The 16,437-nt window shown below is 47.3% G+C and overlaps 2 protein-coding genes across 5 annotated transcripts in view; both read left to right on the top strand.

Moving 5' to 3' along the window:
- LOC121924166 (myogenesis-regulating glycosidase-like) overlaps nucleotides 1-16,437 on the top strand; it is a 718,305-nt gene that overhangs the window by 30,331 nt on the left and 671,537 nt on the right. The gene's annotated exons all lie outside the window — the stretch shown is intronic.
- SIGMAR1 (sigma non-opioid intracellular receptor 1) overlaps nucleotides 10,301-16,437 on the top strand; it is a 22,989-nt gene continuing 16,852 nt past the window's right edge. The window contains exon 1 of the mRNA XM_042455351.1: nucleotides 10,301-10,497. Within this exon, the coding sequence (XP_042311285.1) occupies nucleotides 10,335-10,497 (163 nt within the window). The 5' untranslated portion in view covers nucleotides 10,301-10,334. The remainder of the gene's footprint in view (nucleotides 10,498-16,437) is intronic.

Genomic DNA, 16,437 nt, shown 5'->3' with positions numbered 1-16,437 from the left:
CCCCCCTGGACGGCCAGCCATGATGAGCAGGGATCAAGGGGACATGTCATCTTCTTCACATTTCCAAAGATCTTGTCCACGTCATAGGTATTCACGAACTCAAACCGATCTAGTTTAACTTCAATAACGGGTTTACCTGACACCTCATCAGTCGATTCTGCTGTAATCCTGGCATCCAGGTCAGCTCTTATGTGAGAGATTTTATCTGCGAAGTAGTTGTTAAAAGCATCACAGCAGGCCTCTGTCAGGTTAAGTAAAGGGTTCTGCACAGGTGGAACCTTTGTCAGTTCCCTTACCACCCTAAACAGCTCTACTGGATGGGACTCCGCAGACACGATACGTGCAGAGGAGAAAGATCTCTGAGCTGCCTGCATCACCTCTCTATAGGAAAGAAGAAATTTCTTATGACGAGTTCTGTCACATAAGAGTCAAGTGTCATGACAGTCATGCTCTAGTCATTGTCCAACCCGCTTCATCTTCATCAGATCTTCAGTTTACCATGGTTTGCGATTAGAAGTAGGTTGGAAAGGACGTTTAGGAGCAACTGTGTCAATAGCCTTGGCGAGATCTGTGTTCCAGGTATTAAAGAAATCTTCGACAGAATCACCGGCATTATCAACCAAGGAACCCTCTAAGGCTTTCTGAAATCCAATTGGTTCCATTAACCTTCGAGGGTGGACCATTGTAATGGGTCCTCCAGCCCCGACGGGTCAGACTGTGGCTCTTAGTTCAGCCTTGACCAGGAAATGATCTATCCACAACAGTGTGGTGGTACTAGTTACCTCTGACCATGGATATTCCTGCTCCATACTGAAGACTGCATTGAGGGTATGACCTGCGCAATGTGTTGGCCTGGAAACCAACTGGGATAAGCCCATGCCTGTCATGGAATTCATGAACTCCCGAGCCACACCTGTTAAACTGGACTCAAGTGGGATGTTGAAGTCGCCCAGAATTATAAGTCTGGGTGACTCCAACAACAGCTCTGAGACCAGCTGTGTCAGCTCAGATAGGGATTCTGTTAGACAACGGGGTGGATGGTATTGTATACTAACAGAATCCCTATACCATCTTTGGTTTTCATACATACACCAAGGTACATACACTTGAAGTGGTCAGTTTTCTAGATAGGTATCCTGATCAAGATGAGATTATCTCTGTAGACCAGAGCCTTTCCAACCCCTCACCCACTTTCCCTTACCTGCTCACTAACAGAGTACCCAGCTGGGAGGGCTTGATTCCAAGTGATGGCACTATCCAATCCAACCCCCTGCCATGCAGGAAATCCAAATCAAAGCTTCCCTGACAGATGGCCATCCAACCTCTGTTTAAAAACCTCTAAGGAAACAGACTCCGCCACGCTCCGAGGGAGTGTGTTCCACTGTTGAACAGCCCTTACTGTCAGGAAGTTCCTCCTAACGTTGAGGTGGAATCTTTTCCTGTAGCTTGCATCCATTGCTCCGGGTCCTAGTCTCTGGAGCAGCAGAAAACAAGCTAGTTCCCTCCACAAAATGTGACATCCCTTCAAGGATTTAAACAGGGCTATCATATCACCTATAAACCTTCTCTTCTCCAGGCTAAACATCCCCAGCTCCCTAAGTCATTCCTCATAGGGCATGGTTTCCAGACCCTTCACCATTTTGGTCGCTCTCCAGTTTCTCAACATCCTTTTTAAATTGTGATGCCCAGAACTGGACACAATATTCCAGGTAAAGCCTGACCAGAGCAGAATATAGTGGCACTATTACTTCCCTTGATCTAGACACTATACTTCTATTGATGCAGCCTAAAATCGCATTGGCCTTGTTAGCTGCTGCATTGCACTGTTGACTCATGTTCAACTTGTGGTCTACTTGGACTTCCAGATCCCTTTCACATGTACCGTAGTTTCATTCAGCCAGCTGTCCCCATCCTATATCTGTGAATTTCATTTTTCCACCCTAAGTGGAGTACCTTACATTTCTCCGTGTTGAAATTCATTTTGTTAGCTTTGGCTCAGCTTTTTAATCTATTAAGGTCACTTTAAATTTTGATCCTGTCCTCTGGAGTATCAGCTATTCCCCCTAATTTGGTGTCATCTGCAAATTTGATAAGTATACCCCCAATTCTGTCATCCAGGTCATTGATAAAGATGTTGAATAACCCTGGGCCCAGGACAGACCCCTGTGGGACTCCAATAGTCACTTCTCTTCAGGATGAAAAGGAGCCATTGTTGAGCACCCTTTGGGTTCGGCTGGTCAACCAGTTACAAATCCATGTAACAGTTACCTTGTCTAGCCCACATTTCATTAGCTTGTTTGCAAGAATGTCATGGGGAACCCTGTCAAAAGCCTTACTGAAATCAAGATATATTATATGCACAGCATTCCCTTCATCTACCAAGCTGGTAACTTCATCAAAAAAAGAGATTAGATTTCTTTCTCTGAAACCTGTGTTGACTTTTTGTGATTATTTCCTGCCCCGATTCTTTCCTAAGAAATCCTACGATTGGTAGTTTAGTGAGGGGTATTTACAGTTCTCAACTAGACAGCTCTAGTGGATCACTAAACTACAAATTCCAAGATTTCAAAGCATGTTGCTATGACAATTAAAGTAAACTTAGTGCCATGCAATGTAGCATGCAAGACCCCCCCCCCCAATTCTGTAGGAATGGTAATGGGTCCAAGTTCCTTACCCACAGAGGACACTTTCATAGTTTCCATCATCATCTCATTGTACAAAATTTCTGCTTCGGACTCAGAAGGGCCATTCCTCCCTGTTGAAGAACACTGCCACATCTCGAAAGGTGATCTGCAATAGAAAATAGCCTTCATCCAGAGAGTGACTGAGCAAAAGGGGAGGAAAGTACATGGTCGATTCCAAATACCAATAGAGTGGGAGATATTGGAATATTCTCCCCTCTCTTTTCCTAGAGTTACGGGGATCTTCAAGAATGGGTTATGAGGGAAATGAACAAGCTACAATCTTGGTTCCTGATCATCTAGGTTTCTCGTGTGATGCGAGACTTTGTTGCCACATGTAAATTCTTCCCTGTAGTTCTTCCCCATCTGCTTTACTAAACTGATATAGTCTAGAGCAGCCTCACCCATTCAGCAGATTTTTACTATTTATTTATTTGATTCCCGACTGTCTGTCGGTTCTTTTAGCCCATAAGGCAGAGAAACACCACAAGACCCTCTTACCATCCTTGACAATAAAAATAGGAATGCCACAAATTGAATCTTTAGGAATGACTTCGGGCCCATACAGACAGACCAAAATAAGCTGCTTTGGGTCACTTTGGATGTATGCTGTTTAAATGATGCCTACATCCTAAGAGTCCAAATGCTGCGCCAAAGCCCCAATTCAGTCCTTAGGACTGGAGCATGGCTTTGCGTGGCTTCTGGACTCTTAGGACACATGCATTTTAAACAGCATTCATCCAAAGTGACCCAAAGCAGCTTTATTTTGGTCTGTCTGTACAGGGCCTTCCTTTCATGGTGTCCCAAACCAACTGCCTGAGCCAGGTGCCTCCTTCCAACCAATGGTGGGCAAAACCTGTCTCCAAGCCATGGGTTTAATGCTCAGGAAGGAAGTCTCCTGAGGGACACTCTGAGGGTCACTATTGGCTGGAATCCCAGTCCCTCCCACCATCCTGGCCCTGATTGGTGAGAAGGGAAGCAAGGACAAGGTGGCAGGAACCCCGGATCAACTGGATCACTGAAAGAAAGAGGGTTGGAAATAATTGTCCCCCATTGCATCCCAGTCTTTCATATTCCCAATGGCTCCACCACAAAGAAAGAGGGCTGAACATTAACCTGTCCCAAGGTCTTCTTTCCTCCAGTTTCTTCCACAAAGGAGGAACTGAAGGTAGTTTCTCCTCTCTTCCTTCCTTTGGAGACCATCTTGGTTTTAGGCACACCTGGAGAAAGTACAAATGGAGGTGTTTTACATATGTACACATTTATGTAGTCTTCTATGGAAAAGTAAAATCACAACTGAATGTCTCTCAGAGCAAATCAAGCCTGACCTTCCCTATATGACCAAAACAATCAATTGGGTGTACAGTATTGGACTTTTGGGCACAGTGCTAAAATTCCACACCCAGAATTCCAAGCTCCCCCCCAGCAGATGACCCCAGAGACTGGGAGATGGAGCAATGGGTGCAAACGCCAGGAAAAGAGATCCCCTCTCAACATTTTACTCCTTTCCCCTTCTTTCCATTTAATGTCCCTTCCAGGCCTCTTTGCTTACATTTTCCACAGGGGGAATTACATTTAATTCCGTTTTAATTCTGTTTTGTCTACTTTTGTATGTTTTAATTGTATTTTTCATTATTTAATTATTACTTAATTATATTTTATTGATTATTATTATTGCTGCCTTTTTTTTGGAGGAGGAGGAGGAGGGGCCTTCTTTGCTTCCAGCCCCCAAAACTGCCTCTCTACAGAAGACCCTCCAGCCCCCCATCATTGACTCCAAAATGGGGTGTCTTTCCTCTCAATCATTATCACATAGGAACCAAATAGGGGAGTCCCCCATCAAGGCACGCACATTCCCTTTCCTGCCAAGGAAATCCAGAAGGAACCCTCCTTCTTAAACAGCCAATGGTCAAACCCACCAGCCTTCTAGAACCCTATTCAGACCTCAGGCCAACTGCCAGGCTATCCCAGAATTCCACACTCCCCCCCTTCCCAGCAGACCCCTCTAGAGACTGGGAGATGAAGCAATGGCTGCAAATCCCAGGAAGACAGAATTTCCCCCAACATTTTGCCCCTGTTCCCTTCTTCCTATTTCATGTCACTTCCAGGTCTCTTGGCTTCCACTTTACAGAGAGACAGCTGAGTTGGTTTAATACTATTTTAATTTCTCCTTTTGTATATTTTAATTCTATTTTTCAAAGTTTGTAATATGCTTTGTGTCCCCATATTTTTATGGGGGGGGGGGGGAAATATGGGATATAAATAGTAGACCACAAGTTGAACATGAGCCAATGCGATTTTAGGCTGCATCAATAGAAATATAGTGTCTACATCAAGGGAAGTCATAGTGCCACTCTATTCTGCTGTGGTCAGGGCCCACCTGGAATATTGCGTCCAGTTCTGGGCACCACAATTTAAAAAGGATGTTGAGAAACTGGAGCGTGTCGAAAGGAGGGCAACTAAAATGGGGAAGGGTCTTGAAACCTAGTAGACCACAAGTTGTACATGAGTCAACGGTGTGAATGCGATTTTAGGCGGCATCAATAGAAGTATAGTGTCTAGATCAGGGATCGGCAACCTCCGGCCCGCGGGCTGGATGTGGCCCGCGGAGGCCTTTCGGCCGGCCCTTGTGCACTGCTGCTGCTGCTAACTGCGGCTTTCCGCCGCTCTGGGCACCGCCATTTTATTTCTCAAAATGGCGGCAAAGTCTCGTGTGACCTTTCCCGTGGTTGCACAAGACTTTGCCGCCATTTTGAGAAACAAAATGGCGGCGGCCCAGAGGCGAAGTCTCGCTTGACCACAGGAAAGGCCGCGCGAGACTTTGCCACCATTGGCGGCGGCCTCTAGGAGGCCCGTTGCAGTCACTGGGCCCTGCTACAGGGCTCCGACGGCAGCAGCGGGCCTCTGGGGCCCTCCAAGAGGAGGAGGCCTCTAATGGGGCCTGGGGCCCTGTCAGGGGCTGGCAAAGAGGAGGAGGCCTGGCCCCCGGAGGGTGGAAGCTCCACCCTCCACATGCAGCCCCACTCCCAGAGGGTGGAAGCTCCACCCCCAGCACGCGGCCCCGCCCCTTGAGAGACAGCAACCTGGCCCCCAGCTCAAAAAGGTTGCCTACCCCTGGTCTAGATCAATGGGCCGCAAAGTGGGCAGTAGGGCCCCCTGGTGTTGTTGGAAAACTCCAGGGGGCGCTGAGGGGAAGAAGGGGTGGCAGGGAATTGTGGGGATAGGGGTTGAAAGGGAGATTGCCATTGCTGCTGAAAAACCATGACGGTCCCGGACTGAAGTTTTTAAAAAGCAGCATGTCTCCGATTCCTGAAGGCAGGAGGAAAACCTTATGAAAACCTTCATCCAGATCCCACCCTTGAGGTTCTGATTGGTGTTGTGCAGGAATGCCAGACCCAGAGCCCAGAGGAGGGAAGGGAAAGGAGGCAAGCAGAGACTTGGAGCAGCAAGGAGGCTTTCTTGTGTCCCGGGATGTGTGTGGTGATGCTGCATGCATAGGGGAACATTTTGCTTGCTTGGGACTGGAACTGCCCTTCCCTCCAGCTCCCCCCTTCATAGAAATGTTTGTGGGTATGCCTGAAAAAGGGGAGGGCCCTTTCTTAAAGTCCAGAGCCCCTCTTTCCTCTTAGTTGCTTGCTAATGGGCTGGAGCTCCCCTTTCCTCCATTTCCCTCCCTGATAGCTATGTGTGTGGTTTGAAAAGGGGAAAAAAAAAAAAAAAAGGGGGGGATATATGGGTTCTGGAAGACAAGGAAATAAAGTTTGCACATAAGTCCATTAGCGACACACTAAGAAACCTTCTTTCTTTTTCTCTCCTATGTGAAAATACCTGCCCCCTCCTTTGTGTTGCTGCATCTGAAAAACTTTAAATGCTGTGTGAAACACATCAAATGCCATCCCATATAAAAAAAACCCAATAACAAATCTTTGACTTTTGTTGAAGGTACAGACCTCAAAAAGTTAAGTCTCAGGCCTTTGTCCCATCTTCTTTAGGATTCTCCTACTGTGTCAAAATACAGTATCCTGAAATCTAGAAAGCATATCCAGTAGTAGCTGTTTTGGCCATACTGCAAATAATAACATCCAAAATCCACAGAACAGTGATACCTTTCTCCTGTTTGATTTTTAACACCTTTGCCCAATGAAGAAGCCAGCTGAGTTTAAAAAGGTTGTTTCATCTATTTTGTGCATTTTGGTTGGCCACTAAAAGCTCAAGCCAGCTAGCCAGAGCAGAAGGGAAGGGAAGGGGCAGGGCTCTTCCTCGGTTCCCCTTTGCGTTGGACACTGTCAATGCTCTGGCGACTCCTGGGGTTTCCTCTTCCTTCTCCCACTTTTATTCCCCTCTCCCTGCCTTTGCCAGGAGAAGCCGGGAGGAAGAGGCTGCAGGGCCATTGCTTGGCATGGGCTTTCCAGGAGGCCAAGCAACCCCTCCTTCCTCCGGTGGAAATCCTGCTGAACTTGCCTGCCCTCCTGCTCTCTTCCCCAGGGACTCCATTCGGACAACACTCTTTCTTCTATAGAGGGGTCTTCCTCTTTCACTTTCCCAAACCATTCCCCAGCCTCACCTTCCTTCACCCCAATACAAACTTATGGGGATCCAGGCTACCTTTGGAACTTGAAGCAATTGTTGTGTGCCTTCAAGTTGTTTTGACTCATAGTGACCCTGAGGAGAACCGATCATTGTTTTGTTTTTACAAAAAGTCTCTTCAGAGGGGGTTTGCCATCGCCTTCCCTTGTGGCAAGGCAAGATTGGGAGATTGTGACTTGCCCAGGGTCACCCAGTGGGCTTGCCGGGCAAGCAGGATTTCATTAAGTTCATTTGCAAAAATACCCGAAAGCAGCCACTTCCCTTGCTTAGGATACTTTCTTTCTTCCCCCCCCCCCCCCCCACAGTAGAACAGTGGGCCTAATACCAAGAAATAGGCACAGGGAGACGGGTGCTAGGGTCGTCACCCAAGAGGAAAGGGGGCAGTAGCCTGAAAAGGTTTGGGAACCACTGGTCTAGATCAAAAGAAGTAATACTGCCACTCTATTTGGCCTTGGTCCTGTTCTAGGCACCACAATTCAAAAAGGAAGATGACACGTTGGAAGGTGTCCAAGAAGATGGCAACCAAAATGGTGAAGAGTATGGGAACCATGCCTTATGAGGGGAGACTTAATGGAGCTGGATATGTTTTCCCTGCAGAATAAAAGGTTAAGAGGTGATATGATAGCCCTATTTAAGTATTTTAAGGGATGTCACGCTGAAGATGGAGCAAGCTTGTTTTCTGCTGCTCCAGAGAGCAGGACCCAGAGCAATGGATGCAAGCTCAGGAAAAGGGACTCCAACTAAATATTAGGAAGAACTCCCTGACAATAAGAGTTGTTTGAGAGTGGAAGACTCTGCCTTGGAGAGTGGCGGAGTCTCCCTTTTTGGAGGTCTTTAAACAGAGGCTGGATGGACATCTGTCAGGGTGCTTTGACTGGGAGTTCCTGCATGGCAGAATACAGGGGTTGGACTGGATGGCCTTGTTTGGGGTCTCTTCCAACTCTATGACTTTATGCATCTATGTGTCACTGTCTCAGCCACTCATAAAAAACCCTTTGGCTTTTGGAATGTTTTGGACACAACCCATATTGAGATTCCTTATGATAGACAGTTAGCAGTGCCAAACAACACTCACATCTTAACTAGACATCACTTGACATCTCTGTCCTGAACGCCACCCCTTTCCCTGAGAAGCGGACGCAGCTTCTAGGCATCTCATTAACAGTTGAGTCAAAAGAAGGAAGGCGTTCCTACCAGGTTCCAGGGCGTCCGGAGGCAATGCAAGGAAGTCACTGCCAAAGACAGACGTACTCTCACGGCTGGGATTCGCCTGCACAAGAAAGGCAAGACCAAGAGGCCAATGGCATCAACCTCCCTGAAAGGTTTCAAGGCAGCATTGTCCTGCGAAGACAGCATCAAGCAGCTGGCTCTGCTCTTGGCAGAAGTCACAAAACCTCCAGGGCTGAATCTTAAGTAAGAAAACACAACCCTTGGAGGCTGTGGTGGGTCTCCTTCTTTGGGGGTCTTTAAGCAGGGGCTGGGGGGCTTTGATTGTGAGTTCCTGCATGGCAGAAAGGGGCTGGACTGGGTGGCCTTTTTGGGGTCTCTTCCAACTCTAGGGTTCTGTGAAAAGGCTGCAAAGCAAGAAGCCAGACTCAACACTTTCCTACTGACTCCGATGTCTCCCAGAATGGTTTCCGTCTCCCTGACTCCTAGTGCTAAACACGCTGTAGAAACAATCCTCTGAGTGCTAGGGCATCCTGGGAATTGTAGTTCACTGTGGCCCCAGAGCTCTCTGACAGAGAAGCGCTGGAGAAGGACCCATTCTCTCTCTCTCTCTCTCTGCCAAGGAGGAGAGGCCTCTCTCTTGAAGCGGAAGAGCAAGAGTGGGGCTCCTCTGTGGGCTCCCTAGCCATCCCCAAAATGGAGGGCCTTTTGGAGATTCCTCCCAGACAGAAGGAGGACATGTCCTGGAAAAGGAGGGTCCGTGTCCTGGTGACCCCCTCCTTAGGTCTCCCAGGGCCACTGACCCCTTTTTCCTCAGGGAGAGGACCCGCCCCTTCCAAAGAGCCACGCCCACTTCACACACAGAGAGGGAAGCCACGCCCCTCCTTCTAGCGATAAACCCCGCCCACCCAAAGCCTCACCTCCCTTCGACGTTAGTCCTGAATCCTCTCCCAGCAAGAGGCCACGCCCTTCCACTGTAAAGCCCGCCCACCACAGACAAGCCCCCGCCCATTCCTGGAACAGGGCCCTCCCTCCAGCCCATGTTAGCAACAAGCCCTTCCCTCCACGGCTGCCCTTCTACACTCACTGGCAACAGGCCCCACCTTAGAGCACCAAGCTCTGCCCACCCTAGCAACAAGCTCCTCCTCCAAGCCTACACTCCCTAGCAACCGGCCCCGCCCTTCAGGAACAAGCCCCGCCCAACTAGCGACTAGCCCCTCCCGAAGCCTACTTTTCTACATTCGCTAGGAGCAGGCCCCACCTTTGAGCACCAAGCCCCGCCCACCCTGGCAACAAGCCCTTCCCCCAAGTTCCGCAAGGGTCAACAGCCCATTGTTTTGGGGGTAAGCTCCACCACTCTCCCTGCCCCGGCGACAGGCCCGCCCCCTTCGGCCCTCCACTGGAGCCCTCTCTCTCTTTCTCTCTCGCCACTCAGTCCTAGCCAGAGCCAACAGACCCCAGAACGACTCCTCTCTGGCCCTTACCTCTCGCTTGGAAGAATCACGAGTCGCGACCACTCTACCCCTCACGTGACCAAACGCCTTTCGGGAACAGCGATTGGCTGAAACGGCCGGGGGGGGGGCACGGGCTCACGTGACACGAGGCCGCACCAGCGCTCAGCCAATCACGGTCGCCTATTTATTTCCGTCCCCTTTTTTCCGGCGTGGCGTCATAAGAGACGCTTGCAACCATTGGGCCACCGGTAGCCGTGACGTCGAGGAGAGCGAGGGCCGGGATTGGCCACGGCGCTGAGGCGAGCCGAGTCGCCATTGGCTGCTCCCTTCGGGCGGGAAAGGCTGGCGTTGGGGATTGGCTGGCTCGGTCGGAGGGCGGCGCCTGAGGGCGAAGGAAGCCGCCTCCTGGCCCTTTCCACCTCAGAGAAGGACGGAGGCTGCGAGGATGAGCGGGTGGAGGCTGCCGGGGCGCTGGGTCCGGGCGGCGCTGGCGGTGGCGGCCGCCGCGCTGGTCATCCAGGCACTGCGCCAGAGCTGGCTCTCCTCCCCGGGCAGGCGCTTCCAGTTCGAGCCCGAGGAGATCGCCCGCGTCGCCAGGCACCACGCGGGTAAGTCAGTCAGAGGGGGAAGGAAGGAGGGAAGGAAGGAAGGAAGGACTGTCGGCAGAGGGGCCTCGCAGCACCGCCCCTGAGAGTAACGCCGCCGCTGTTAACGCTCTTCCCGTTACAGGTCCCGTTATCCCGGCCGTCGCCGTTATAGCTGTCGTTACCATTGGCCTGTTCCAGACAGCCAAAATAAAGCTGCTTCGAGTCACAGTGGAGGTTTGGTGTTTCAACGATGCATGAGTCCCAAGAGTCCAGAAGTCGCTCCAAAGCCACGCTCTATCTAACCCTTCTGTTGCATCAAAGCCACGCTCCAGTCCTTAGGGTTGATAGAGCGTGGCTTTTGTGCGACTTCTGGACTCTGGGACTCATGCATCGTTTGAAAACCCACAAACCTCCACTGTGACTCGAAGCAGCTTATTTTGCTGTCTGGAACAGGCCATTGTTATTGTCACTGTAGCTATCGTTAGTTCTGCAATGTTGAGTTTATGTTATGGTTATGGCTGTGTTTGTAATTACCTTTACTGTTGTTCTTGTTGTAGCTGTTGTTACGGTTATTACTGTCGTAATTGCGTTACTGTCATTCTTCTCACTGCAGCTATCATAGTTATTACCTCTTGTGTTGATATACTTATCATCATCACTTTCCAGTTACCCTTCTTACTGCCATCGTTCTTGTTGTATCTCTCCTTATGGCTGTCACGCTCCTTGCAGTGTGACACTGATCCTGTTACCTTCATTGTACTTAGCCTTTTACTGTTATTGTTGTTGTCGTAGCTGTTCGTTACTGTTATACTGCCATTGTTCTCATAGCTATCATTGCAGTTATTACCATCATTGCAGTTGTTGTTATGTGTTGTTATTACTGTTACTGTTGTTGTTACTATTGTTGTATTTACTGCTCTCTCGCTATCGTTATTACTGTCATGGCGCTGCTTTATTCTGCAGTTATGGATCCTATGGCCTCTTCACCCCAGCCTCCTTCATGGGATTCCTGCGTCTGAGGAGTGAACCAAGCCTACAGAGCTCTTGCTCAGACGTCTTTCTCTCAGGCTGCCTCCGCACCGCGGAAATAATCCAGTTTGACGCTGCTTTAGCTGCTGCCATGGATCCCGCCTTGGAAATCCTGGGGTTTGTAGTCCATTGTGGCATCAGAGCTCTCTGACAGAGGAGGCGAAATGCCCCACAGAAACTACAATTCCCAGGCTTCCATAGGACAGTGCCATGGCAGTTAAGTGGGTGTCAGACCTGGGTTATTTCTGCAGCCTTAGTCTCGGAAAGGTGCAAGATCCCTTTGCATGGTGATATTCCAGGCTAACAAGGCTGCGCTTCTAATTCTTCTTGTTATTGTTATCTTTTCCAAATAATTTTTTAAATATAAAAAATACACTAATAGAAAACATGCTGCACAACCCACACAAATAACACAGATATCTGCAGATACAGATATAATTTATTTTATTGAAACTCACCATTAATAATTACATTTACAACCTTTTCCTTCTCCTAGGATATCCACTTGTCCGTCCCTTGACCCATCCATCCTGTCACATCTGTTTCCTTTTCTTTCACCCAGTTCTCCTCTCTCCTCCTAAACCTTCTTATCTGCACTTTCTTTCTTAGGTCCCAAACACATTGCACGAAATAATCCAGTTTGAGACCGCTTGGCTCAATGCTAGGGAATCTTAGGAACTGTAGTTTTTGTGGCCCCAGAGCTCTCTTGACAGAGAAGGCTCAATGTCTCACAAAACTACAGTTCCCATAATTCCCTAGCATTGAGCCAGGGCAGTTAAGTGGTCTCAAACTGGCCATTTGAGAGGGCTCTTGGTTACTGTTTTGTTTTTTAATAAACGTAATAATAAAATTTATTTGTATACCGCTATTCCAACATTAGATCATAGCGGTTAACAACATTAATACAATAAAAAACATAATACATTCCCCAACAACAAATATCCCCATCCCCAAAAAACCCTCCAAAAAACCATACTATACAACACATCATTAAAAACATTACTATTTACAAGACACAACTTAGGTGGATAGAAACAGTTGTGTCTTGGGGGGAGAACAAGATGGAATTAGGACACATGAGGGAAGCTTGTCAGAAAAGGAAGTCTGAGATTTTTCCTGACCTACAGAGGAGACAGGCGGAGCTCTTCGGGAAGCGAGTTCCAAATCTGAGGGGCTGAGGTAGAAAAATGCCCTTTGCGCCCACGAGACATATCTTGTCTTAGGAACCCTCAAAAATGGTGCCCGGTTGACCTGAGAGTGCGGGGCAGACTATATGGGGAGAGGCGGTCCTCCAAGTGCCTGGGCCCAAGCCATTTACGGCTTTATAGGTTAAACCAACACCTTGTGTATGCCGCCCGGAAGCGAATCAGCCAATGTAGATCTTGCCAAATGGGTGTTATATGCAGGTCCTGGAGCATCCAGTGACCAGCCTTGCTGCCATATTCTGTACCAATTGAAGCTTCCGGGTTTGGCACAGGGTTGCTCCATGTAGAGCGCATTGCAGAGTCTAATCGAGAGGTTACACCGAGTGTACCACCGTTTCAAGGTCTGTTTTAATAACATTTTATTACTTAAATAAAATAAATTACTTAAAAACATGTAATTTCTACATCCATCCTACAGTACAAATCTTACATGTTATAAACGCACATACCTACATAAATAAACCAGACTTAAACAAATACATACCACTTATTTACCTCTAAGATGCATTAGTGACTTACCTTCGTACTTCTTATCTAACCTTGTTGAATTTGCTTCTTATTTTATTAGATCCATTATTATGAGACCCATAATATAAATTATAATCTTTACTGTTATTATCTACCCTTACTTGTTGCTCTCTGTTCTCCAATAAGTCTCTTTCTTGACAAATCCATTGTATCATATAATCCGCATTTAAATACCCAGCTGTACAGATTTCCAGTATTTTTGACTACAGCTCATTCTTTCTCAACTTTTTAAACTGATTAAATGAGTAATGAGTCAAGTTTATCTAGTTGCATCTAGTTGCTAACTGTAACAGTCAGTCTTTCTACGGTGGTAATGCTTCACTTTTCCATTTTGAGGCATATAGTATCCTCGCAGTCACCTCCAAAATTGGTCTCCAGTTTTTCTTTTCAAATTCTTTTCAAGACAAGAAGTTATACTCAATTGAAGAATCCTGGATGGTTTTTTTTGTTGTTGTTTTTTAACTGAAATATTCCTAGCTGCTCTTACACCCTATATATATATTAGATAGATAGTAGATAGATAGAATAGATAGATATTGGAGGGTTTTAACACCAGCCTAATTTTGGTCCTTTTATTGCCTGCAGGGTTGGACCATGAGCAGGCGTTTTCCAAGATCATGTGGATTGCGCAAGAGGCACCCTGGGCACATCCTTCCCGATGAAGACTTGCAAGGGTGTTTGTTTCATGCTGGTGGCTGGATGGGTTCCATGTGCCTACTCCATGCTTCCTTCTCTGAGTATGTCCTGCTCTTTGGCACAGCTGTGGACACTGGAGGACACTCGGGTAAGCTGGGTCAAACCTGCCAGGATGCTAATGTGGGGTGCACCATCAGCCCTCCACATCTGCGGCTTTGACTTTTGGGATCTAATTATGTGCAGATTGATTTAATATGTTCTCTCTTGGAATCTCTAGTAGGCCATCCAGTACAACTATGTTGTAAGTTGACTTACAGTTGCACTGCAGGACCGGAGAGATTACTAGATAAAACACTTCTCCGGGCATTTGTAGGTCCTCCAGCATGATGCTGTGGTCAACCTCTGGTGGATGTTGACCATAGAGTTACACTGGGGGACCTTGAGATTCCTAAGAGGTGTTCTCTCAGGTAAAAAATAGTGTGTGGTTGTGTTTTTTTTTTTTTTTTTTTTTTTGGTGGTTTTTCTCTTTTCAGGGGCATCCACGTCCCACACCTCAGAAAATGTGGAGGGCTCACTGTATTAATTATTTATACCCTACTTTTTAGAGGAGAGACAGAGGTAGTGGTGACTACCATGTTGTGTGAAATCCTGTTTCTGGGATCTAAGATTCCCCATTCCCACCCCCGTCTTTTTGATTTAGTAAGTCACAAAATATACTGATAGGCACCATAAGACAAGCTTGTTGCCTCTGCCCAAGAAAAGTATTGGAAAAAATGGGGTGGGGAGGGAGCGATCTTTAGAGCAGGCAACTTCTTATTGCTGAGCCACACTGGGCCTTAGGTCTTAAGGATTAGCCAGGTTTTTTTTTATCCTGTGTCATCCCTTATAGGTCGATACTGGGCTGATATTTATGATACTGTTATATCAGGGACCTTTCGGCAGTGGAAAGAAGGAACAACGAAAAGCGAGATCTACTACCCAGGTGAGTTATCTTTTCCTTGTGTTACAACAGCAGAGGGGAGAAACAGTCGAAGACTGAATACCCTATGTCTATCTGTCTATGCAGGAGACTCCATTGTCCATCACTCTGGAGAGGCCACATCAGTGCAGTGGAGTGCCGGCACTGGATGGTTGGAGTATGGCCGTGGCTTCATCCCTCCACACTCGCCTTTGCCTCGCTGACAACGGTTTCACGCCTCAGGACTTCCTCACACTCTACTATACTGGGCGTGTTTATGCCAAGGCGTTGCTCTTGGGGCCAATGCCTACTTCAGTGCCCACAGCTAGTGAGCCCTGGCTTCTCAGCTCTCTTCCACCTGTTTGTTTTGGATGGCAGGAGCTCCTTTCACCCCACCTCCCTTTGGCTGTACGTGCATAGAGGGCTGGTGTCAGCTCATGTCCTATTCCTGTCCATCCACCTGAGGTTGGGGAGCATGGTAGATATTTCAGCAAATAGGGGGGGTGCAACCGAGCAGTCAATATAACCCTCGGTCTATATTTCTTAATACCGGAATGTCTTTCTCCCATGTATTTCTGTAAATAGATGTTTGCTGTCTTTGCCATGCTCTTTGTGGAATTAGCATGACCGAGCATTCAGGGTATCTTGAGGCTATATTAGGAGAAAGGAGAAAAATAATAATTCTCTTAACATGGTTTACATGGTCTTAGTATGATAGAGCCTCCAAAGATGTAATCTACCAGGTTCTGATGATGCACAACTTTGGCATTTTCAGGTGGGCAGGTGCTTGATCATTTCCCCCACCTCACTGAAATGAACTGAGGTTGAGCACACAGCCGAGCATGGAAATCTATTCCTTAAAGTATATATTTGCACTACTGTGGAACATGGGCAATAGAGACTTCCTGTCAAATTAACTCTAATCCCTATCCCTCATTTGGAGCCAGCTCAGTTTTTTGAGATTGAACATGGGTTATCTTCTATTCTGGCTTAGTCGATAGATACGATAATTAATTCTAGACACCCTGTGATTGTGTGTGTGGGGGGGGGTGGGATTTGTTTCAGTTACACAGTGTGTTTTGAGTTCTGTCAGATTTCTGTTCTGCAGGAATGGCTTACGTTGTGTTTCTCTGAAAGATCCTGTTCTTTCAACAAGCCGTCCTGCTACATTTTTAGAAAAAACAAGTTGGTTAAACATGCTTCCTTTTACTCTCACTGAATTAATTTATGCTGCTGAAGTTAATCTGGATCAGAACCAGTTATATATGCAATTACTTCTCCAATTTGCACTGCTAACCTAATTTACCCTATAATCTTATGGTTAGTTAGAAATGAAAACCTACAGGGTCAGTAATTAGAACAGATTTCCTTCTGCCCCTTCACCCCTTTTCAAAAGACCTTATCCATGTTGAGAGCCACCATCCATTGCCTTAACTTAGAGCCTTACTCCGGTGGCTAGTTGACTATGCACGCTGTATTTATTATATGTGTATATATATTATAGATATATACCGCCTGGTATCTTGCAGGATTCAGTGGCAGTTGTTCCCGAGGATTCTTTTGATGAAGAGCCCTTTGACAAGTGTAAAAGCTTCACCGTTTGTC

The sequence above is a fragment of the Sceloporus undulatus genome, chromosome 2 (genome assembly GCF_019175285.1).
Source record: "Sceloporus undulatus isolate JIND9_A2432 ecotype Alabama chromosome 2, SceUnd_v1.1, whole genome shotgun sequence".
NCBI lineage: Eukaryota > Metazoa > Chordata > Lepidosauria > Squamata > Phrynosomatidae > Sceloporus > Sceloporus undulatus.
This window is presented reverse-complemented; position numbering and strand designations above follow the sequence as displayed.